General features: G+C 35.4%; 2 protein-coding genes across 14 annotated transcripts in view; both read right to left on the reverse strand.

Moving 5' to 3' along the window:
- The window catches only part of LOC124428874 (neural-cadherin), a 74,151-nt gene extending 57,036 nt beyond the window's left edge, over positions 1–17,115 (reverse strand). For 7 of the 11 annotated variants that reach the window (XM_046973487.1, XM_046973488.1, XM_046973484.1 and 4 more), the window contains exons 1-5: positions 16,957–17,115; positions 16,309–16,609; positions 1,913–3,291; positions 1,599–1,646; positions 546–737 (exon numbers count right to left, since the gene is read on the reverse strand). In XM_046973487.1, coding sequence (XP_046829443.1) covers positions 546–737; positions 1,599–1,646; positions 1,913–3,230 — 1,558 coding nt within the window. In that variant the 5' untranslated portion in view covers positions 3,231–3,291; positions 16,309–16,609; positions 16,957–17,115. Of the gene's footprint in view, positions 1–545; positions 738–1,353; positions 1,363–1,598; positions 1,647–1,912; positions 3,292–3,376; positions 3,645–16,308; positions 16,610–16,951 lie in introns of those variants that run through there. The other 4 variants (XM_046973485.1, XM_046973479.1, XM_046973480.1 and 1 more) reach the window with 4 other exon arrangements.
- A 2,637-nt stretch (positions 17,116–19,752) lies between these two features.
- LOC124428879 (tyrosine aminotransferase) lies at positions 19,753–25,870 on the reverse strand. Of its 3 annotated transcripts, none has more exons than XM_046973496.1 (11): positions 25,663–25,870; positions 23,754–23,858; positions 23,619–23,686; positions 22,803–22,961; positions 22,178–22,369; positions 21,666–21,748; positions 21,489–21,558; positions 20,947–21,075; positions 20,737–20,820; positions 20,253–20,351; positions 19,753–20,157 (listed from the first exon to the last, which is right to left on the reverse strand). In XM_046973496.1, exons 2-11 carry the CDS (start codon positions 23,779–23,781, stop codon positions 19,954–19,956), a joined length of 1,116 nt encoding a protein of 371 aa, XP_046829452.1. In that variant the 5' UTR covers positions 23,782–23,858; positions 25,663–25,870; the 3' UTR covers positions 19,753–19,953. The 3 variants fall into 3 exon arrangements, with proteins under 3 accessions (XP_046829452.1, XP_046829450.1, XP_046829451.1); XM_046973494.1 differs by lacking the exon at positions 25,663–25,870 and adding an exon at positions 24,394–24,752; XM_046973495.1 differs by lacking the exons at positions 22,803–22,961; positions 25,663–25,870 and adding an exon at positions 24,394–24,753.
- Positions 25,871–25,927: the final 57 nt, after the last annotated feature.

Genomic DNA, 25,927 nt, shown 5'->3' on the forward strand with positions numbered 1-25,927 from the left:
CCAGTAAAAAAAAAAATATGCAATCGTCGCATATTAAACGACAGTCAGAGTAACAAAATAACTATCGAAGATTCTTTCTTTGACGATATTCACGTATAACCGGACATTGCACTCAGAGAAATCGATCGGTTGATTAAGAATGAAAGACAGTTTCCAGATCCGAGATATCACGTAAATTATTCAACTGCTAGAAGAGCACTCTAATAGACGTCTATCTTATCTATAATTAATCTAGAAAGGTAATGAATTATTAAAGAATCGTATAATCATTAAGATTCTATCAAAAGTCAAATTACCATCGGTTACGTATATTTTTAAAGAAAATTTTAATACTTATGAAAATGATTTTCATCGTTTCAAAACCAAATGTAATTGAATGATAGTTATAAGAAAATATTACCAAATATAACAGATGATACCCAAACGTATTAATAATTATTATGTAATCTAATAATGAAATAATGAATGAAACAGACGGATATCAAATTTGTTAAAAAATGATTAAAAAATATCAGTAATCAAACATAATAATAATTTTTACATACTCCGGTCTCTAACAATAAAGTAGTGAATGTTATGATCAGTATCAGGATCCCTTGCTTGTAATGTGAACACGTGCGTGTTCGGCGGTGCATTCAGCTGTACAACGGTCTGCATGGGTAGAGGACGGTTGATGAAGTACGGTGGCTCATCGTTCACGTCCTTCATGTTGATGATCACACGTTGATTGTCCGTATCTACGATTATATATCATTTTTCATTTCCACGTTTCAATAGTAACCATATGAAAATACAATTATAAATATATATATTTATATAAATTACGCATATAAGCAAATGAAAATTAACATGCTTTTGCAGATTCAATAAAATAAGCTCTCTTTCATTATGTTTGGAAAAATCAATCGAACAAAACTTTATTAATTTCGAGCGAGAAAAAAAAACACTCGGCCCAAAAATTATTTAATATAATTCACCAAACGTGATTGTTGTACGATATTTTGTATATCTCGAATAAGGCCAGTGCGGGTAATTCGATAACAATTTCATTAATTTAATGATACTATATGTATGTTTGGTTACTCATCACGACCTAATTCGTTTTAATCAAGTACGTTTTGTCTGACTTTGCAACCACAGAGATAGATGGAATATCAAAATAATGTTAAAGCATAGAATATGGATATAACGATTTAACAAACGTTAATCGTCGTTCGTGAAACATAGATTGAATGCGATGATTTAATGATGAAAATTAATTATTTTTCCAAGCGTTTTATAAATATTTATACATATATACATATACAGACATATATACGTGCAGAAAAATAAATGATATGCGATAATACTTACATTGAAATCCTTTGGAAGCCGATTAATGCGTGAAATAAAAGATATCAAATTAGTAACAATGATACGTGCCAGAGAATGATCATTTCTTGAAACTATCACTAATTATCCGTTAATTAAGAGTGCAAAATGTTAAATGAGTGTGTGCTATAGTATTTGCTACGCGTGTATATCAGACTGTCGAGAAAAGCGACAGAATTTCAAGAGCTGTTCGAAAGCGATCATTTAATAAAATCAAATTATTGTACCGTCTTCGAATGGACACGGGTAATCGATGGGAAACCGTGCACACCGCTCTTCGGACGCCGACAGATGAAATAAAATATTAAAAATTAAGAAAATAATTGAACAAAAGTGAAAATCAAAATTGAGCCATTTGAACAATCATAAATATCATAGAAGATAATAAAGAAAAGATAATATATTTGGTCTATTAAAAAGTTCTATGGTTTCAAAAAATAAATCTGTTTAAAAAAATAAAAAAGATAAAACAAACAGAACGTTTCGATAGACCTAATAAAATAAATAGTTACAAGTAAAAGCAATAAAAGTATAAAATTACCCATGTTCGTTATAGTAACCCAAAAATCGATAGTCTTCTCAAGTCCAAGCGCTTCGTAATCCCACTTTTGTTTGACCATGACAGATCCATTGGATCCAACCGTAACCCACTTGTTCTCATCTCTGATCTTATAAGTTTCCTTTTCGTTTTCTTTCTCAAGATGAAAAGCTATTTTTCCAACGACGTCACCATCAGCTTCAGAAAAATCGATCTTCTTTGTAGGCCTAACAGCTCTGGTAACACGTCTCTTTCGAATCTTGTGAAGTTCAGGTTCGATAATGTTTGCCGACGTAAGAAATCTGACGATTACTTTAGCAGGCTTTTCTGAGATTTTCGAAGGTGAACGAAGATCATGAGCTTCGACAAGAAAACGACGTTCGGTGTCTTCTTCAGGAGCAAGCTCGGGCTCATTAGCAAGTAAAAGTTCGCCCGTTTGAGGAACGACAACGAGTAAATCGGTATTAGTGAGCATTCTGTATGCCAATTTGTCTCCATCGGCATCCTTGGCAACGAGCTTGCCTATCGTCATGAATCTTTTCCAAGATGGAAGGACGTTGATACCTTGTCTCAAATCTTCGATATTCGTAGGCCTAACTTCGAAAGTATAAACGTCCTTCTCAAAAACTGGACCATTGTCATTTTCATCGAGTACGCGAACAAATCCACCAATTTTCGAGCTGCTCACGTAATTTCCATCAAACGCACGTATCACCAACGCGTATTTTTCTTTTTTTTCGCGATCGAGGGGCTTAGAAGTAACCACTCTAATTCCTTGTCCGTGATTAACAAGTGTAACGTTGAATCCATGATCGACCGAATTGTTTTCCCGTAAAGCGAATACTCTCTCGCCAGTTTCGTCGGGTAATATCGTATAATGAACAGGAAAGTTGCCGCGTGCTCTTAATAAAGGAAATCCTTCGATCAGAGTACCTGCAGGTGAATTTTCAGCTACCTCACCTTCGCCAAGACGTTCATGGGAGAAGGTCAACAAGTGGCGACGATTGATCACGTATAATCGGAGATCATGAGCTTCGGTACCATTGGGCAATTCCTCTAAAACGACCAAATCAATCGGTCGATGATGATCGAGCAACGGTCCGAGTTCTGATGTTGTCATTACAAGGCCATTCTTCAAGACAGTGAAATACTTGGAGAAGGCATTGTCTAAAAGACAAAACCTCGAGGGTTGTTGTCTCGAGTCACTGTGAAATCGTGTTATCTCGTAGCCAGGATAGACGTCATGCGGTAAAACCGCTACTTTTCCATCGATCCTAGCCAAATTGATCGCTAGAATCCAGAAGACGAGTAATCGCCACATTCTGCCGCTCCTTCTCGATAACTTCGTAATGCCTTCACTAGAGCATGGGTGCAAGGACGACCTGTAAAATAAAAATCACAAAACAAAATATAACATCGTCGTTAGTTGTAGACGCAACACATATGACTAGTTTATCAATATGTTACAATATCGCGACGGATCTCTCAGAGTCCTTTGTATCTTTTCAACGTCATAAGTTCGTTTCTTTCCCTTCTTCCGTTCTTTGTACGTACTATACATAAGCCTCGTGCTAGTCAGCTGCCAGACGAAATCAATACGTGTCGGTGACATCGAGCGACGCGAGTCTCGTCATTGCTGCCGCGCGACAGACAACGCGATGAACAATGTCCGTAACGTTGCACCGGAAATAAGAACCGGCGCGTACGAGTTGACTATTGTCATTTAGTAACCCTCCGTTCCATTTGATTCCATTCACGCCCCGAGAGAAACCGGACGTGAGGTCAGTCGCGGCTCGTTTAAGTACTTCTATCGTTGAACTCACAAAAAAAGATATATAACGACGAACTTATTCGTAATCGCTCGATAACTCATGGGTCAAAATGATTTGCGATATTGATTTGCTCAATGGGACATATTATATAATCTACAATGTCACGTATGATTTATAATGTACAATAAAATGTATGTAATGTGCGTACACGCACGCACGCACGCACACACACACACACACACACACACACACACACACACACACACATACACACACACACACACACACATACACATATAAGATAATGTAAAATGAGATGCATTAATAGTATTCTATTCGTGATTTGCAAAGCAAATCAAGAAAGCTTGCGTAATGTATATATAGAAAACTTACGCGTGTTCTGAAACGCAGATATCACAGTTATACATAATAATATGTTAAAACTTGTTAGAATATGTCTTTCAACATAAAAAGTACTCTTTCACGAATGGACACGAAAGGCTACTACGATGTTTACTTTTAAGAATGTCATAGATGACCGTCTTGATAACCGTCCAAGATAAATACACCGTGTGGTCGTGTTGTTTACATCATCGTTCAATATTGATTCCAAGTTTACTTAACTTAATAGTAAAGGCATCCCCATCAATTTACTAAACTATATATGAACTTATTCATATATTCGTGGGAACGAATATCTATGTATATATATGTACTTAAAACAAAATGAACTCTCTTCTCTCGAATGCTGGCGGATTCGAAACAGTCGAAAGTCGAGATCGACTTGAGACTGACCTAAGAGAGCGGATGCTTCTCGACCAAGCTGCTGGTATTATATCAAGTTAAGTCCGTAGAAACACGACACCTAATCCCTCCTCGAAACGTATTAAGTGACTGTCTTTGGCCTACTATTGGCTGGCTCTCTGTTCTGAAAAGCGATACATTGAATAAAACCTACTCGACTTATTTTCACGATGTTGACCTTCCGGGTCGAAAACAATACTATTATTTCGATCATTCTTACCATCAACAATAGTGTTTTCTTCGTTACTACATAACGAAAATAGAAATTTTATCTAAATCTTTGTAATATTTATGTGATTGATTCTATGTAAATACTCTATATATTATCATTGTAATTAACGGAATACGACGGATATAATTCAAGGAAATACCGATTTTGCATTATGCGCCGATCGTTTGCTCGCATTTCCATCTTAGACACTATTAGAATGCATGAATTCGTACGCAAAGGATAGAACTAGTCGATATGAATAATGCAGAAATTCTCTCTCTCTCTTTCTCTCTCACTTTCTCTCTCTCTCTCTCTCTCTCTCTCTCTCTATCTATCTATCTATCTATCTATCTATCTATCTATCTATCTTTCAATCTACGTACATATTTCTACTACGATCGATTTTATTTCCAGACATGGTCAAAGACAGTTAAATCATTTTATTAATTTTACAACATTTATAAAAAAAAGCATAATACAATTGATAAGTTAGCTTGAGAAACAAAGATAGAGAAAGGTGGTATATACGAGTGTGTGTATGCGATAGAAAGAGAACGTATGTGGACGAGCTATGATTCTCATGGCGAATTAAAGTGACGTTTTAATCTTTTCATCTTCTACGTAGCCGGAGGAAGAGCTCTGGAATCGAAAAAGTCCGTAATTGTGGTCGTAAAAAGGACTGCCGACTCGTCTCCCGTGCTTACTCATACCAACCACTTAAAGTTCGAGCGAAAGTTTAAACGAGCTCTCTCATCTTTCTTACGTTTCGATCGAGACGAAAGACTTGCTTCATAATTCGTCGTATTTAACTCTTCTTTTATAATGACATATAACTTTTAAGCGAGATACTCATATACGTGTATTTTTTTTAAGTTTTTACTTTTTTCATAATTATAACTTTCTCTTGTAAGGAATACTAATTTACCGCTATCGTATCATTACGTAATTGTGTAATATTGCCAGTATCAAATATAAACAATAAAGAGAACATAACGTTTAAAAGTACTTCTCTTACTATTTCTTTTTTCAAATGAAAATCCCTCGACATTCTCGCATTGTTGATGATTTCTATAACGTCCCCTGCCTCGGGCATGAACTCAGGATCATCTGGCACAACGATAGAGGCCACGTTTGAAATGAATTTCTCCCTCTTTCTATTTCTAGAAACATTTCCTTTTTAATTATAAAAGTATCTTCTTCCCAACGTATTTTTAATTTTAACAAAGTTCATTTTCAAATAATTAATAAAAGTCTCATCGTTGTTTACAATAAATCCTGCTCCGAGTATATCGAGTTAATCGATGTAATAATATTAAATATTAAAATAATTGATACAAGTATGTTAAACCCTTTGTACTATTAGTCTTTATATACAAGAGTTTCGAAAAAAAAAATCCAAAGTCAATAAAGAATTGCCAATTCAGCTAAATTATTCTGCATTTCAAATCGAGTGATTTTTGTTTGAAACGATTTATCGATAAACCAAACTGTTTGCCTTTTATTCCGAGAAGACCAATTTTACTAGCGATATTCATTTCAGTCCTTTAAAACGTTTATTAGCGAAAAAAGAAGAAACTACCTGTCTCGTAATTTTTAATATCCTGCACATTGTTCCCTAGGGATGTTCCTTTGTTGGTTACTATCTCGAAAAGCGAGAAAAATATCTCGTGACAACGTTAAATACGACTCATTTAGTATATTAGCAAGGAGCTCAACGCATTACGGTCCAGACATTTTCTTGCATATAGTATTTCTTATATTATTTTTACATACAACTAGGTAATTATATCTAATCATATTAAGGTGTGCAAATTTAAATTGTTCAGGTAAACGGTTAAAATTATCAAGTCTACTAGAAAATAGAAGTTATTATTAATCTACGATAATATAATGAAAATATTTAATTGATTAAAATAAAGAAATATATATCCCATAATTTGGACTATTCTATACATTTCTGCAATGTCTTAATGAACTAGTTAAACTTTAGAATGAGAATTCTCCACGTAACGTTACAAGGATTAATGGTCTTTAAACGCAAAGTATATCCGCCTAAGCACGGTCTTGACCTCATCGGTTTCTCTCCCTCTCTTTTAACCTCTCTCCTTCCTCCTTTCGAAGAGCCGTTTGGCCGTCCTCATCATCGCGTCGGAAATTAGCAGACGGAGTGAGGAGGCATCCATTGAGTCAATTAAGACGAGTCTGAGGTTACATGCTAACGAGCTACGTAATGCTTTCTACGAAAAGTCTTGGAATGGGTGGAAGGAGAGAAGGAGGGAAGAGAAACGTCATTCCTTCGAATGGACAAAAGGATGGATGCATTAAAAAAGCAAGGATATATCCATAAGGACTGAAAGAAGAAGAGGAAGACTCGTGAAAGGGTTAATGAGGGATTGAGAGTATGTACATACATATGTACATATGTCTATACGAGTTGTGACAAGAAAAAGGAGACAACGGCCGTCAAAGAGGAACGCCCGATCGACTTTTCTCCTTTTCTTCCTCCCTTTCCTCCCTTTCCTCTCTTTGCAACACCACACATTGTCAGTCTCGATTGTGGCAACTCGCCAGTCGCGACTTCCGTCCTACGTATCCAACGAACAATGAAATACCTATGACCTATGTACTCAGATATGTACCTACGTATGTGTATATATACATAGATATATAATATATTTATTTCTAAACCTTCTTTATCTTTTTTCCTTTTTATCTTTCGACGACGATGAAAGCAGAGAATATTAAACTCAACATGGAAAATGAAATAATAAAGTACATAGAACACAATTTATAATTGTCTCAAACTCTTTTATCCCTTTCGATTTATATTTTATACGTATTTTATGCGTGTACCATCAAATTGTATTATTTTTATTGGAGATAACTTAGACGCGCGTCGTTATTAAATGTTACATGTAACAGATATTCAAAGTTTATCGTGCGTTTTCTGTATGCTTTTTACAACGATATTTCCTCTTTCTCTTTCTCTCTCTCTCCCTCTCCCTCTCTCTCTCTCTCTCTCTCTCTCTCTCGTCGGAAAAACGTTTTTCCTGAACCCCATCCGACGATAAATTAAGCCTTTTCACACTGAACAAAAAATGGAGCTCTTTTTTAGCAGAGACTCTGATTTAATTCCGCGCCGTGCATTTGAAAAACAGACGGTTTTTTTGCATATGCCAAATGTATTCGCCTACGTCGTTCGACCTTCCAACGCGATCGTTTCCTCTCAACGAATCTTTTCGTATCATTTTCTAATACTTCGACTTTAACCTACGTCGTATTTTTCATCTAACGAAATTCGTAATGTCAGTTTCTATTTGTGCATTTGCACGAGTTATTTTCGTATCAAAAAAATGTTGAAATATTCAAGAAGTGTAGAGAGAGAGAGAGAGAGAGGGAACTAAAAGGAAATAAACGAGACGATTGGAAATCGAAAATTGCTTCTTTCTTATCTTCGATCGATAAGCTAATGTTGCATTAAAATATATATAACCTTTTTAAAAAAAAATAAACAATTTTATTAAATCACGATAAAAATCCTGTAGTTTTTTATTTGATTACTTGCAAATGATAACGAATGTCAAAAGACATTAAAAATATCTTTTTATATACAATAAAAATATTTATAAAAAAGCATTCCCCACATACGTATAGAATTTTCATAACTTTTAGAATTTTCACTTTGAAATATTTTCTCGTAAGAAGGGTGCTAAAAAGGAGAGAGAGAAAGGGGGGAAGGCGAGACGAGAGCAACTTTGTCGGCTGATCTTCTCACATCGATTCGTGCGAATGTGCAAAGGCCGCCGGCGCAGTTTAGCCTGTAAAATATTTTGGGGGCGTCGGTCGGAGGACGTTGATCTCTCTTTCTCTATTCCACCGACGTGTTCTTTTCTTTCTGCGCACGGCTCTTCCTCATCCCTACAGATTTCTCATCTCTCGTCACAAGGGGAACTCTAGAAAGCAGAGGGGTTCACGGAAATCCTGCAACGATGGCGACTGCGACGACATAGAATGCTAGTATATAGTAGTTTTCGAGTAAAAGAGAAAGAGAGGATAGGAGAAGCCACGACAGCGAGGGTGGTGTGTAGAGGACACAGTCGTGTGAGTTAGGGTGAAGGGTAGCTAGGTACGTAGAAACTCAGCGACCAAGTGAAAAAGGGAAAGAGTAAGGGGAGATTCGTACATACTCACAAGTTTTTCTTACATTTGGCTCGACTCCGAGACCGTGTAGTACTTTTGATATATACAGGGTGTATCGCTTGATATTTGTAGTAGTACTTTAAATATTGACAATAGAAAAAAAAAATGTTAAAGAACAAAAAATGTCCGATGCAAAGAGGTCAATATTTTAATTAACACCTTGTTCAAGGTCATCTTTTTCGAGATTTCAAATTTTCTTCAAACGAATCAGCATATTTTTATAATAATGATTCATAGTTTACGAATAGACGAACTTAACGATGGGAATCTCTTTGAGTTTTAGAAGATATGACATACGGAAGAGATGTGAAATACTCGTTATATAGAAAATACGAGGAAATGAGAGAGTATACATAGAAAGAGAGAAAGAGAAAAAGAAAAAAGGAGAAGGAGCGAACACTACTTGAATTGATTGAGAGAAAAGCCAAGAGACGGCGGCGGCGTCGGCGGTGGCGTCGGCGGTGGTGCTGCTGGAAGCTTGTCAATCGATAGCGGTTGCATGCGTCCTAAACCAGCCCCCCATTGCTCCACTTACTACGTTTACTACACCGCCTCTATTATTGCTCGAACCAGTTAATCTGTGAACTTTCCAGACCCCATTCTTTTATTTTATATTCCTCTTCTCTTAAATAGAAACATTTATTTCTAAATGTTTCAATTGAATGAATTTTCTTCTCTCTATATAACGTCATGTAGACAATTCATACATTTATATATCCTATCTCGTTTGTTTTGCCTTTTTCCCATTTTCTACGGGAAAAAAAAAAAGAAAAAAGAAAAAAAATGAAAGAAAAAATATCTATCCATGAACTTATTTAAAACGATGCGGGTTTAAACCCTTCGATTTTATTGGATCAAACCGTTCCGTCCGACATATCTTGTTCGCCGTCACAGTCACCGAAAAGGCAGGCCGCAAGGGGACACGCTCGTGCGACCGTCTAAATCATCAGGCTCTACCGACTTCCGAGCCAGATGCGCCCAGTATGCCTCCTGGGGATAGAGACGTATTTCATGGAAGTCGTACTACGACAAAGGGACTTTTCTTCCTCTGTTTTTCTTCCGTTAACTTCGTTGAAACTTTCCAGAAAGAAATACTACTTTTTCGAACACTTAATAACGAATAAATTTTAACTGAAATATTCCAGGAAACGATGATTTCTTAGAAAGTCTATTAATTTAAAATAAAATTTATAACAAGTAAAAAATACATATATAATATAGAATATTCTAAGCGGTTAAAATTTCTCTTGTTGCTATTAAACGCGAAGTAATATCAAATTACTCGAGGGAAAAAAAAACTATGACTCGTTATTTCATACATGGGAAAGAGAGATAAATAGAAAAAGACGTAGGACGAACGTTCATTGGCCGGACATGCGATCCATTAAGCGTACTGAATACGGATACTCGAGGAAGAGAGAGAGAGAAAGAGAGAGAGAGAGAGAAGCATTTTTCGGAAAAGATAACGCGTCCTTTGACAGAACGTCTAGGGAATATAACGCGGTGGAGGGTGCGCGAGAGAAAGGTCTTTTGTCAGAAACGTCGCCTAGCGAACGTGCGCTTGCAGAAATATGCGCATACGAAAGAGAGAGACGAAGAAGTTCAAACAAAAGAGAAGCGAGGTCTCCTTCTCCTTGTAATGGCGACCTCTCGAGATCCAAGGTGAAGGACTAGCAAGCAGCTTTCAGAGTCTCGAGTACCGACAACCCTTTACACGCTCCATCGACACCATATGGCGTGACCAACTTTATAATACTCGCTGGATATGTAAAACGACGGCCACGGCATGGTACAATGCAACGCAGCGTGAAACCATACCCGATAATTTCGTCGAGCATGTGGTGAGTCTAATTCGAGGAAACTCATCAAACTGTTCCACCTTTCTTTATTCTATTTTCCTTTTTCCTTTGAAAAAAAAAAAAAAGAGAAAAAAGAATACAAACGTATGGCTCGACGATGGAATTTTTTTTTTCAAGATTGGCAAGGTTAAATATTATCATAAGCGATTACTATCTGCATTAGTAGAAAGTTCAAGGAAAAGGGTGAAGTTTCTCGAGTGTAAAGTCAACTATTCTCGCCTAAATTCTCGTTCGATAATATGCAAACAATTCCTTCCTTTCTTCGTTTCGATTCAACTGAAATATAGAATTCATTTGTGTTGTACAAATTGAATAAAATTTTAGTTAAAATTTCGAAAAGTTGTTTCTTAGTTGAAAAATTGTACTTTTCCCCTTCGTAACCGTCGCCGTATTCATTCGTCTTCTTTACTGCATTGTACCGTGCCGTTACTGCAAGAGGGAGAACACCCCTAGACCAATAGGGGTCCTTCTCCCTCGAGTCCTTAGACTCAATGCTCCCTACGATCCAGGAAACCTTTATTGCTAGTGAACGGAAGCATCCTAATTAGTATTACTTTCTAACGACTCATTTCTCTCGTTTTTCTTTTGCCAAAGATTAAATACATTTATATTTGATGATTCTCGAAAGTCATAATTTCTACAGTTACTACTACATTTTCTTTCTCTCTGGATTCTTTCGTTTCTAAAATATTCGTACGTTTGCTACCATTTTTAATGAACATTGTAAATGCAAAATCCAAACCTTCTTCTCGATATGAGCAACTAGTTAAACGATAGAATTAATGAGATTAGAATGGAATAGGAACACGAAGACGGATTGAAGCGACAAAGTGTGAATTTGCGTTTGGATAGAGAAGAAGATAGAGAGAGGTGTGCAAATAACAATGAGCCTTAATTAGATGGCACACGGTGCAGTGCACGGCTCGTCGACAGAATCTAGTCCAGGAACGCCCATTCGTGGTAAAGGCCCTCGAACTTTATACGACCATTCTCTTCAACGAAGGATTCTCGCGCTCGAAAAAAGAAAAAGGAAGGGAAAGAGAAAAGAGATACGAGTCACTTGCATCTAAAAAGGTCCTCTACGGCTCGTTAACGACAAAAAGAGGAACCCAGCTGGATCGCGGAAGGCAATATTCGCGAAACTATGGAAATTTTGTCCTCAATTCCTACCACTCTCGTTAAAGGTCGTGTGCGTGATAACAAAAATACTAGAAGGGAAAAATAACTTTGAAGTAAACAGATAGTTTGTGCAAACATACGTAAATGTAAATGATCAAAATGATACAAAATTCTTGATCCTTTCTCTTGGTCTATTCTTAAATTAATATAAATTCTTCGAAACTCGCCATCGCTCATAAAGAAATGTAGAACAGGTAGAAGACTTGAACTCTGACCTATCTTACGCCAAGTACAACTGGCAACACGCGAACATTAAAGAGTCCGCGAAAAGAATGAAAAGCAGAGACGAAGTAGTAGGTTTCTTTCTTTTTTTCCATTTCTTTTTTCTTTTTTTTCCCTGTTTTTTCACGAACGAAAAAAATAGAGCACCTCGGAGAAGAGAAAGAAATTCCGAGCGATAACTAAACTTGGATTCGAGCGAAATTACGTCCAAGCAAGCAGTCGACGTCCTCGTAAAAAACGAAACGAGATGAGACCATCGAAAGGGTGTCAAGTAAGAAAAGAAAGTAAAGACGAGACATACAGTACTTTTAATAATTATTAGAGCGTCAATCTCTTTTATTTTCTCTCGGATCAAAAGAGTTAGAAGCAACCACATTTTATTTGACAAAAGAGCGATGTAGATATTTCAGATTGACCGTATAATAAGATTTTAGAACATATTCTTAAATTTATTTCGAAATGTTAACGTTATACGTCATGGTCTCTTCTTGTCAGCTATAATTTTGAAACGACTATGGCCATCGGTAATAGAGAAGTTTCAAAGCACGCTTCAAAGAGCATCGACATTGATCGAACGTTTCCACGTGAAGCCAAGGAAGAAGCCAACATCGTCCCATAGAATGAATCTTGGACGAAGACTGAGTGTCAAGAACACTCGCCACCAATTGTCTCGTCGATAACGAACCAGACTACTCTGCTATATATGATATTAAATCGAGAATATAGTGATCACGTACTATGATCCTTCTCAATTTCCAGGATTCTTATTGAAAATCGTCATCTCTTTGGTCTATTCGAAACGTTCTAATTGATTGCTGAGTTATGATAAAGCTAACTCGAAGTACCGAAATCGTGGGGAATAATGCTAACAAGAGATTGGAGAATTACAAAGAGAACGACCGACTCGTATCTGTTTCTCTTTTAAGCAAAGAGAGTCCTCAAAGAGAAGGAAGAGGAAAGTAAGTGAAGGAAAGAGAAAAGCTTAAGAGAGAGAGAGAAAGAGAGAAAGCCTTGTTGTAACGAACCGCTTTCGTGAATATATATCTCGTCTATATTGGCAAAAGAGAAGCGAATCTGCGCGCGCAACCTCAATGGTGTCACGTCGAAGTAAAACGTTCCTCACCTATTTTCCACGAAAAAATACATTTTCAACGAGTTTCGAAAGAATCTATATACATATATACATAGAAATAGCTTCTTTCCCTTCCGTTCTTTATTTCATCTTTTGTGAATAAACTTTTTCAAAAGAAGAAAATATTCAACATTCATCATTTTTTGTATATCGCATAAAGAGGAGTTTAGATAGGAACTAAAGAAAGTTATTAATGACAATAAAGTATTCTGCAAAAGTTCAATTAATTAACAGTTATGTTCAATAATTAACAGTTATGTAATGAGAAAGAGGATTTGATATCAAAGAGCAACGACATAATTATGAACGATCCAGACGATACATTAACTCACGAATGTTACTTCAAAAGTATTTTGGGACTGGCGGCTTTCCACTGGTATATAGTAGAGAGGAGAGCCAACAACTCTCTTAGGAAGGGAAGGAGAGAAGAAGGAGAGAAAGAGAGAGAGAGTCAATGGCCTCGTACTCACGAACCATTTCTACGCGAAGCACAAAGAGAACATTCCGATAAATCCTATATTATGATCGAGAAACATATTACTGCTGCCATTACCGCCATACCCAGGCTTCATACATTTGGGTTACCGAGAATATGGTCCAATGCTCGCTCTTAAAAGATACGAGCTTTTTGTTTATGTTCTTTCTCGTGAACATATACATTTCATTTTCTTGTTGAAATAAATCACACAGGTAAGTATATATATATATATATATATATATATATATATATATATATATATATATATATATATACATACATATAAATGTATAACGCACTGAGAGTTGTAAGGTTCATTTTTTACATGAATTTCTATTAAATTTAATTAATTAAATAAGAAGAAATGATAAAGATCGAATATGATGTTTTTAATTCGTAAATTTTCTTCGTTTCTTTTCATTAAATTTATTTTTCTTTTCCCAAGACGTAGAAACCTGAGTTATAAAGAGAATTTATATCGTTCAGTTAATCGCTAAGATATTTCTTCGGCATTTTGCCAAATCACGTCGCGTTCCTATTTTACTATTGTAAATTTCGTTCAGGTAGAAACGATTCATTGAAATCACAATGGTTCGTTGACTTTTCTTAAATTTCTTTCTTCCTTCCTGTTACGTTTTTACAATGATTTCTTCCTATGAGAAAGAACGTTCCTATTTTATCGTCATTATCGAACGAACTTTCTAATAAAAAATAAAACTAAATTTAATACGAATGTCGAAGAAAGAAAGACAAAAGATAAAATGATTAACACCAATGTGCTTGATCATTCAAGTATTTAAGGGATATCCATTCGGTACACCTACGAATATTTCGCATAATTGAATCGTACGCGGACAGCGAGCGTACGCATGTACTTATTTACTCACACGCATATTTACTCACATGCATATTTACTCACACTTAATGTTAGATTTATTCATAGATACGTATATCTACATTTTCAGTGGTTTCATTCGGATTCTATAATCCCGTATGAGTAATTCCATCATAAATATTACATTAAATTATACTATAGCACCATAAGTATTATATTAAATTATACTATATTAAATAATACTTTAAGTTTAAGTCAAATTAAGAAAGTTAATATTAAAATGAAATTTATAACAATAAAATGTAATACAGACTAGGAATACCAACTTTAAATATACAGATATTTAATATACAGAAGATAACTTTACTGGAAAAGCAGAAATCAAGCCTTGTATCAAATAAATGATTTCTAGCATACACCTTGAATTTAAATTAAGGACGAAAGTAGAACCCATGGAAACAGAGTAAAAGGGAAGGAAAGAGTGAGAAACCGAGAGAGAAAGAGAGAGAGAGAGAGAAACTCTCCTCCTGTCTCGCCGTCTCGTGGTTCCTATCGATTTACTACGAGGCGGTGGTCTTGCGAAACAACTACGAAGCATCACGTCGCGAAAAACGAGGATACGATAGATTCGAGTAGAATCGATGAACCCTCGTTCACCCTCCACTGGAATTCCCTCGCGAGTGCATCGTACCGCGTGAACACGATACATAATACCTTTACGGTATCTCTTTCGTGTTGGTTCAATGACACTAACTCACTTTATTAACTTCGATCGAAAGAAAACTCATCAATCTTATATTTGAATAAAATAATACAATTTTTTGAAATTGTACCAAAAAATTCTCTTTCTCTCTCTATCTCTCTCTCTCTCTCTCTCTCTCTCTCTCTCTCTCTCTCTCTCTCTCTCTCTCTCTCTCTCCATCTCTCTTCTCCTGTGGAGTATTCTATCCGTTTTATTTGAAAAATTCTTAATCATCTAAAATTGACTTTTAAAAACAGTTTTCCTTTCAAACATTTTCTTCAATTGGGCATTATAGGAAAAAAATTTTGTCGATAGAGTTAAGATAAAACGTGAAAGAGATTCGATAATAAGATAACATAGTATGTAAAAAGTTTCTAGGCCAAAATCGAAATGGTAGTAGGCGCGCCCTAAAATACTCGACAAGAGATCGCGTTGCGATCATCTGCCAATCGTAAAAAGGCTAAGAAAGTACGTACGTATTCGTAACGTGGGGTAGTCAAGCTATCAAAGAAGAAGGTGAAAGATGAGGAGAAGGAAGAGGAGGAGTAAAGAAGGATCAGAAGATGGAGGAGGAGGAGAAGGAGGAAGAGGAGAAGGAGGAGGAAGAGGAGGAGGAGGAATAAGAGGTAGTGATGGAGGAAGGATCAAGGACAAGCGAGGTCGAGGGGTGGCGAGGGTGCGACGGAGAAGGAAAGTCGCAGGGCGTACGTCCTGTGCCTCCTTACTTCGACAAAATCAATAACCTGTTCTGGGGATCGGCCGAGAGAAAGCTCTAAGGTTTGAACGATGACATAAAAAAGAAGGAAAGAAAGAATGAAAGAAAAAAAAAAGAGGAAAGAGAGAGAGAGAGAGAGAGAGAGAGAGAGAAATAGAAAGAGTGGGAAGATTGAAGAAAAATATTGGATTCTAAAATGAAAAAATAAAGAAGAGAAGTAACAGGAACAGTTAATAGGGGTTGTACTCACTCGATGATTGGGCGGTGACGTTTCTGGCCTCTCCTGAAGATCAACGGGGGTTGAAAAGCTCGAACGAAGACGATAGCGGCACCTATCCAACGACACAGAGTTCTCTTACACTATTCTTTTCGTCCGTTCTATCTGCGAACGTGTCACACGATGAACAGGGATGGTCCGCGACGCGAGCTTTCACCCCAAGCCGGGCTTTACTGAAGCACGTCGATCGCACGCGCCACTTCGAATTGTTTTTTTTTCTCTTTTAGCGTAGGTTTTACCGGATCTCCGCTTGCGTATCAATGACCGAAGGACTCTACGAGAGATCACAGAGAGACGTCACTAGAGCTCCTGTCCTTTCTCTCTCTCGCTCTCTCTCTCTCTCTTTCTCTCTCTCGCTCTCTCTTTTACTCCCTTTCAATGCAACCCTCTATTCGCTCGTCTCGACACCTCGCGGCGAACGGCGTCACCTAACGCGACGAAACTCTCTCGCGCGCCTACCTTTTCCCTTCTAAAGAGGGAGAAGGAGAGAGACAAAGAGAGAGAGAGGGAGAGAGAGAGAGAAAGAGAATGAATAAGAAAGAGAGATGGGAATACATATAGCAACCTATTTTTTTTCTTTTTTTTTTTTTTTTTTTTTAACAGAAAGAAGAAATACTTCACTATTAAGAAGTCGTATCCTCGTTCGTCCTCGTTCGTTTCGCTTTTTACAACAAAAAACGAGTCAAAGAATAAGTTGAAGATAAAAAAAGATAATTTTAGAAGCGAGAAACACGCTTCGAAGTTGACGCGGCTGTGGGGCGCGGGCCACTACCTCCACGAGCCTCCCGGATCGTTCGGTAAAACGATGGTGGGGCTGTTCTACTCGGCGTGCCGACTCCCCCACCAACTTAACCCACTACTTCCACCTCCAAACCCATCTCTAGAGCACCTCACGCATGCTCCTCAAGCGGTCTCTAGCAGCACGATCCGCAACTCCAACGTCAAAGGTTACGCTCGCCTTTATGCTTTCCTTTAACCCTTTGTATTATATATGTATTGTAATTTTAAAGTCATACATTTGAGAATATATATATATATATTTTACTTCTTCGTTTTAGCAGAAAATTAATTGTTTCTTTATATCCGGCATTTAATGTTTAGTTACACAAGGGAAGGTTTTAGAGCACGGATATTTTAAAAATTATGAAACTTTACGAGCAACATTTTTCTGATTAAAACTTCTTTTTTGTTTAATTGACATTATTTATTAGCCAACCCGATAGTAGAGTTAGAGTTATTTATATAATTTAAGTTACAAATTAACAGATGCCTTTATTCTAGCTTTAGTAACACACTTGTGCTCTTTCAAATTGAGTCGAGGTAGCCTAACGTCGGCCACTTGAACCATCTAAGATGAAATATACGTATCTTTCCCTCAGAGGTGAGCTTACTCTCCAACGATATCTGAATATTGCAATTTCATCCACTCCAACTTGACTTCATCGTTCGCTTCGAGTTTCTCGCTTACTTCGCTTATCCACAAGATGTAATCGCGTACGCTTAAGGATTTAACGAGTCGATTATGTTCTAGAAAATATTTCATACGATATAACGCTTGTTGGATATATCGAAAAATTAAAAATAATTTTTTTGTAAGAATCAAATCTCATTAAATAAAATAGGCAAAACTTTTACTAAACTCAATATCCAAAATGCATACGTTTTATGGTCGACATATAATAAACGTTAATTTCTGCATAAAATAAACGATGAGTTAGTTAATGAAAATAAAAAATATATATTAATCATATTAGTTGTAAAAATTTATTCAACTCGATGATCCCTTGAAAAATCTGACATCTCTTTTGATCCGATCAGCGAGCCGGAAGAAACTACGATCTTCTTCGATTCGATTTACTCGAAATAGTAAAGTTATAACGACCTTTCGAATTTAATCGCTAGACGAAATAAATTGGACTACCATCGATCGAGTTTCTGTTTCGTCGGAAAAATTCAGCAACAAAATCATTCGACGCGTCACGTAACGATATTAGGAATGACGGCCGCGGAACACAAGAGAGGCACGTTTAATATCGAATTATCTTTTCGATTCCGAGCAAGCTAATCGTGTTACCCTTGCGAACGTTCTATGCATACCGATGTTTCCCTCTAATACTGATAATGTTAATAAATCTATGAATTAATAAGAAAACATAAGAATATGATAATAAATGAATTTTATCTTAACGATAAAACGTATTGATAAAAATGAATGAATATGATATACAATACCTTGAAGAAAATTAAATAAATTAATGCGCATTATGGTTAAAACTGTCTATTCATATAGGCTCATGTTTCAAAAAAAAAAAAAGAAAAAAAAAGAAAAAGAAATTTGTTGCATGCTCGAGATGGAAAGAGTGCCAACGTAAAACCGAAGGATTTGTGTTTCTTCGCTCGAGAAGTTGGAGAATGAAAGAAAATGAAGAAGGGAAAAGAAACGAGAGAAGTGGAATGGCCTATCGAGTCGTACTAACGAGATGAAGCCGGAAGAAACGATCGAAGACGTCGAAGGTGTAATCGAGTTCCACGAATCCAAGCGATAAATTTGTGTGCCTCAGCTAAATCGTGCGAATAATTTTAAACGAACTAGTACAAATTTCAGTCTTCGCATCGAAACATTTGTTATTAACTCGTCTCTCTATTATACATTTAACATTTCAGACTCTGATATTATTTCATGATTATCATCGACTTAAAATCAATCTAACTAATAATTATAATGTATTTTTCGTAACTTCTAATATAATTTATCGTCTTTTTCTGATATTTTAAAATATCATCCTTTTTGAGAAACGATTGGACAGAAACAAAATTTCTTGTTAATATCTATATTTGTACAGTTTAATAAACGTCATATTTCATCAAAATTGTATTACTCTTTATTTTGCTTTATTATATTCAGAAATACGTACGCCTACATTAAAATGATCGATCATAATAGAATAGTTCCATTTGACTCGATCATACACGAAAGATCAACAACAATTTGACGATTACGAAGAGGAGCTGAAGAAAAGCGATTGAACCGATTTAAACGGCGGACGTAGTAGAGACGTAGCGTAATTGAAAAACGTCGTACTCACACGTTCGCATTGACTTCGCCGCTTCATTAGATTCAACGTCCAATCGATCGACCACGACGACACGAAAAGCGAATTTCTCTGGAAGCGAGCGTGCTCTTATACAAAAAAGGAATACGAAACTACAATCGATTTTACTTACGGATTCAGACGTTTCCTACTATAGTATTTATTCCCTTAAGCCTCGGAAATTCTGTTTTACTTCTGACAATAAGTGCCAATGCTTTTCAAAGTGCCTGTCATTCCTGAGATCTTTGAATTCTTCGAGTCTTACGCAAAATACAAATGCCTTCGAGATATTGGCCCTACGGTCGTATTGTACGTTCAACATTTATTATTATTATTATCAATAATTTTATTTGGTAAATGTGTTTAAAATTAAAAATTATTATAAATGTATTTCGATGCTTAAAATATACACAAACAATGGCTCCTTCGTTTCTTATTCGTACAATTTTCAAAGGCTGATTTTGATGGACGAAAAAGAATAATACGTAAGTACAATATTCCATGAGTAAACATTATAAATAAACTATCAAAGGTTCTCACAATTTCCTTTGGCCTCATTCGTCAGTAAAAAACCTTCACTTAAATTTTTAATCAAATGATTTTTCCTATTGATTTCTGCCGTTTTGTAATGGTGTCTATAACAAAACTCTTGAATTCTCTGACACGCTTCTTCGAGCATATCTTGGGGTATGGTAATTACCAATCTCATGTAAGAAGGATAATCGAAACACTAAAATAGAAATAATTGCTTGAGATAAAACTATACAAAAATAATTGCTTAAAAAAAAATAATGTGAAAATGATGAAATTTATTCTTGGACTTACCTGACCTGGCAAACAAAAAACAGACTCCTCCATAAGCAAACGTTGTACAAATTCAAGATCAGAATTAAACTCAGGAAAGCAGGGTAAGTCTATAGAAACCTGAAAATCAATTCGACAATGTATCGATCGTTCTATTTACTATATTTATATAGAGATAATTAAAAAAATAAAATTTATTGGATTACAAAAAAATTGTTTGGAAAATGTTCCACAACTTCCAATCAAATTATTATCTCTATTGAAAAGTTTTTATTGACAAAATGTCTTTTATTTAATAATAACTCTATACTAAATTGATAGAATTTGTTGGTTGAACTAAATCAACGTTTTAAATAAAATCGTAATAAAAGATATTTCTAAAAATTTATGCGAATGAAATATTGGACATCAAATTCGATTGACCATATTATCGTTGGACATTAATGTGGATGATCGAGATTATATCATCCTTGGGAAGAGATGTTCGAGCATAATCGTAGCTTACCATCATATACATCGCACCGTCTGGCATTATCGGTTTCAAGCCAGGTATCTTCGCTATACAATTATAACACAGTTTCGAATGAATCTGTAAGAAGAAAATAAATTCGCTAGAAATATACATTTGATTTGTTAATGTTGATGAAAGTTGCACGATTACATAAGGATGAAAAATATATGGAAAAAGAATGTTGAAAAATATAAAAACACTCACGTGCAAGGTACGCATCACGTCGTCGAAAAACTTTTCGGGCGTATTTTGCAATATGGCGGGTAAGGCACCCTGTATAAGCGTATTGCTACCGATAATTCTCTGACTCAAACATTGCAAACCCTTGCGAATCTGAAACGTAATCGTCGCTATTTTTTCATAAATGTATGTACTTGCTTTAAAAAGTAGTCAATTTTTTTCTTTTTAAGAATAGAATCCCAAAAAAAAAAACAAAAAGAAAGAAAGAAAAAGATTTACGTATTACGATAGACGCATACACGTTTTATCGTTAAAAAAAAGATTAGTTGTTAAAGTTAAAGTTAAATTACTGAGAGAAATTAGAAAGACAGTCGGTACACTCGAAGGAGACGAACTTTAAAGTTTTATCGACGAAATTTAATCCGATCCACTCTAGAGCTTCGTACAGCGAGTTAAGTTGAGATTCGCGGTACCTTGAACGACCTCGATTCGAAAACAATGCTTCGCAAAAAGTAGGTAATTAATTTCAACTTGCCGGTCTTATTATAAGATCGATCTTTACGTACCTCTCCCTCGAGAACGTTTTGTTTGTCGTGAATGATAATCCATCCCATACGCCAGCCTGGTACCAAAAACCTGAAAAATGTCGATGAATAACTCGTTAGATCATTGAATAACTCATTGAATTATCGATCAATATATCGAACGTTCGATTTTCCCTTAAGAATTTCTTCGACTCTCACCTCTTCCCAAGACCGCTACACAATAAAATAGGAACTTCGTTCGAAAGAGAAGCTAACGAGTAAAAAGTCCGTCCAGGAAAAACCTAAGAAGTGAAAAAAAAATGATATTAAAATTCAAGTATAAGCGCAATTTTTACGTTGAACGAATCGATGAATATTTATGTTCAACGCATCCATTTTTCTATCATTAGGTATCGAATATCGTGCGAACTACTTCCATAGGATATATTTTTCAAAAAGGTATGATTATTATCGAGACTAACGTCACACGACAAGGACACGCCTAAGTTCTCGTTACAGTATCCAGCTGTATATAGATAGGAAGATTAAAGAAAATATTTATCAAAGAATTGATATAAAAACCGACGACGGTTTTTCTTCATAATCTGAACGTATTCATTGAAATTATTTAGTGTTAAATATCTTTTCAATATTCAAATAATAAAACAAATGGATGAAATACGATCCAAGTATTTAAAAACCGCATGTAATAAAATTCAAAAAACGTTCACCATATGTTCGTAAATTTCGTCTGCGATAATAGGCACGTAGTAACGTGCAGCAATATTCAGAATATCGAGAATATGGTTGCGGCTGAACACAGAACCGCATGGATTCGAGGGATTGTTTATAACTATCGCTGCTGTAGATTCGTCGATCTTCGTCTCCAGGTCATCGAGATCGATTTCCCAACTGCGTTCCGGCTGAAAGCAAACGATTAATATTAATAGAATTCGACGAGAAGGACCCTTTCGATTACCATTCGACGCAGTTCGCTATTCATTCCCGTCACTAAGGGAGAGGAAAACGGGAAGTGATTGCCGAGAATATACGAAAATCAGGGCAAGTAATACCCGCTAGCTATTGTTGTAATACCTGCAATATTTATGATTTCTTTTTTCTTTTTTAAGTCTCCGAAATACTTTCTTTCGATATCCTTTTTTTTTCATCCGTAGTAGATATCTTGCAAATATAATCACAATGAAACAATGAATTATTTCAAATTGTAGGAAAAAATTCTATTATAAATACGTGTGTATCACGTATATCTAACATATATGATAAATTATTATAAGTTATAGAATCTCATAATCTCTTCCCTTGAAATTCTCAATTTAATACGATGTAGAAACTCACGCAAAGATTGTAAGTCTTCACCACAATTCCCAGACCTTCCGCTAACGTTCGATAAATAGAAAAACCGGGACGTGGAATTAGAATGTTCTGTCCTTCTCGTGCTAGTGCAGTGATGCAGAGATCGAGAGCGCAAGAGCAACCACTGCACAGGATCACATCCTGAAGAAAAGCGGATATATGTAAGTAGAATGGAAATATTAAAGAATTTACTTTCAATTTAAATTCATCTTAGAAGCCAATTCATAATGATCTATATTCATTATTGCATATATGCATATCTACTATCAAAGAAGATCAGAAGAATGTAGCAATGACGAAATATGATTTAAGAGGATAAGATTATTAATTTAATATTTCTAATATTTTTAATAACGAATCTCTCTCTCTCTCTCTCTCTCTCTCTCTCTCTCTCGATCTCTCTTTCTTATTTTCTTTAACATCACAAAGATCACATATGCATCTACATCATACACATATCATAGGTGAAAATCTAAGCACAATTAAATTACAAGACGCTTGCGTCATAATGAAACGCAATTGTATTTGTAAAGTATGTCGCAAAAAAATTCCAAATTAGCATGATTAATAAAGAGACGGTAGATATCGATGAGTTTCTCTTAAAAAACTAAATGCGCTTCGAGGAAATAATATTTATTAATATTCATGAAGATACTCGATATCGAAACATCAAACAAGAAATAATATCATCGATGGTAGAAAAACAAACAAAAAAAATATGTATATAGAAAAGAAACAAACTTAACGACATCGTATCGATCGTACACTTTCACGCTCGCTCTTTTAACTTAAACATACCTTGGCTTCTACCTTAACAAAATCGGAAGAACTGTACTCGGCTACGGCTTCTCTTGCTTTTTCATAACCTACATAAAAGAAAAAAGTAAATAAAACTTATTCTTGGAAATACGTCTGCATTTATCCATATTTTACCTGTACTTGGTGCATAACCGTTGTACATTTGAGAAGCAATACTTTCTTGAACAGCTTCGATTACTTCCTTTGCTGGTTTCAAGTTTCCAAACGTCGTTGGATCACCTTCAGACATCAAACGTAATTTATTTTCTTTATTTTTCCTGACATAGTTGAAAATATTGCAGATGATCGTCTTCAAAACTATTGAATTGACCAATAAAGTACTTGTTCTAAAATCCTTTCAGATTTCCTATCAAAGTCTAAATCGACGCGCGCAGGTCTATATTCTATTATATTGTCTAAATGATTCAACATATATACTTAAAATTTATACTAAAAATCATTTTTCATTTGAAATAATTAACCTGGTTATCAATAATTTAAATATATCTACAGATATTTTTTTTTATATGTGAATTTGTTTTAAAAGCATTGGTCTGAAACTGACAGATCGATTGATCACAAAACGATCATAACAGATAATACCATCACAATATATCATTTACACCTGCTTCATAAAATATCAAATTTCATAAAATAAATATTTTTTCAATGTATTATTTTTTTGACCAAAAACAATAACTTTGTTAATATTTTTCACATATTTCCTCCGAAAAATCATATCCCATAATTAAATAAACTCCGAGATAAAACTCACCGATCGACAAAGCGATCATTCTCTTGTTAGGATTTGGTTCGACAACGATGTTATCCACGATAGATCTTATAGGATTGTGTGTTTGCTTGGCAATATAGGACGCTAGAACTTCCCAACGCTCCCGCGAATTTAAACCAGACATTTCGTTCGATCGCCGTACCTTATTTATTTTTATTTGAATAGAATTTATTTATTTAAAAAAAGTGAAAAAAGGTTTAAATGAAAAGCGATTAATTTCAACAACAAGTTGTTGCAATCCAAGAAAAAAATAAAAGAAAAATTTTCGAACGAATTGGATGATCTCAATGTTCAACAGTTCTTCGATCACTGAGTGAAGATCAACGCATGCGACTAACAATCGAAATGTTCCAAGGAGGTTGGAAAATAAACAAACCGGTCAGATTGGTTAGTTCGGTTCCACACCTTCTTTTATAATTAATTAAATACAGATTCCCTGCTTACGTAGATTAACAGCCTCGAACCAATTCGCTGCTCTAATAGAACTGTTTTTCATCACACGTTCTATCCTTCATTATTTCTTTTAATGTTTATTTTATTCCATTTTGATTTTTCTTATCTCTCGAGTAAGCAAACCTTACAAATTTTCGAAACGACATTATCTAAGAAATCAGACTATTCTTCCTTCTTCTCATTCTGTACTACTAATCGATAAATAATGATTCGTAAAAACAATAGTATAGAGTGATGTACGTTTTAAGGAAAGTTTATAAGGAATGTGGCGATTCCGGTTTTCATGAATAAGTTTGACGATGATCAAGTATTTAAACGTCATCGAATTTTATAAATTGTTCGATCCGTCCACAAGGAGTGTACTAATAAGCCCCTTTTTGTAGAATCCGGCATTCTTGCTTGTTTTTATAATAAAAAACAAAATCGCAACTTTATTGATAAACCAGCCGCGATGAGAGGTAGGTGTGCCGTTCGTCGTGAAAATAAAATAGATATGCTAATTTGGAAAGATCAACATGAACGTTCGCAATAATATGAGAAAATACGATTCATATACAAATTTTCATTTATGCTTATTCAACGTAGATCGCATTTGCATTCTAATCGAGAAACTGCGGCGAAACATTTTACATCGAACGAGTTTTAGATCAACCAAAGTCCGCTTAAGGAAATATCTAAATGTTGTTCCTTGCTTCCTTCTCAAATTTTCCTATACTCGTACAGGAATGTCAGTGCCCTCGCTAGTGACCAATATCTTATCATGATTGGTCTTATAAAGAAACATTCCATCCTACTTACCTGTAATAAATTTGTTTAACGGGATAAAGAAAATGACAATATCGATACACAAGATGAGAATGTTGTAGTAAAAGTGAAAAAAAAATTCAATAATCAAGAAACACAACGCCGGTACAAACAATGGCGTTACAATAAGGATGAAAAAGGCATCGACATTTACAGAATGCTTTATTTTTCGTTGAATGCGTCATTAAAAATAATAGTTAGCTGATGTTAAAAACGAGATAAAAAAAGCAAAGTTCGTGCGCATACGGTTCGACCGTAA

This window comes from Vespa crabro, chromosome 13 (assembly GCF_910589235.1).
Source record: "Vespa crabro chromosome 13, iyVesCrab1.2, whole genome shotgun sequence".
NCBI lineage: Eukaryota > Metazoa > Arthropoda > Insecta > Hymenoptera > Vespidae > Vespa > Vespa crabro.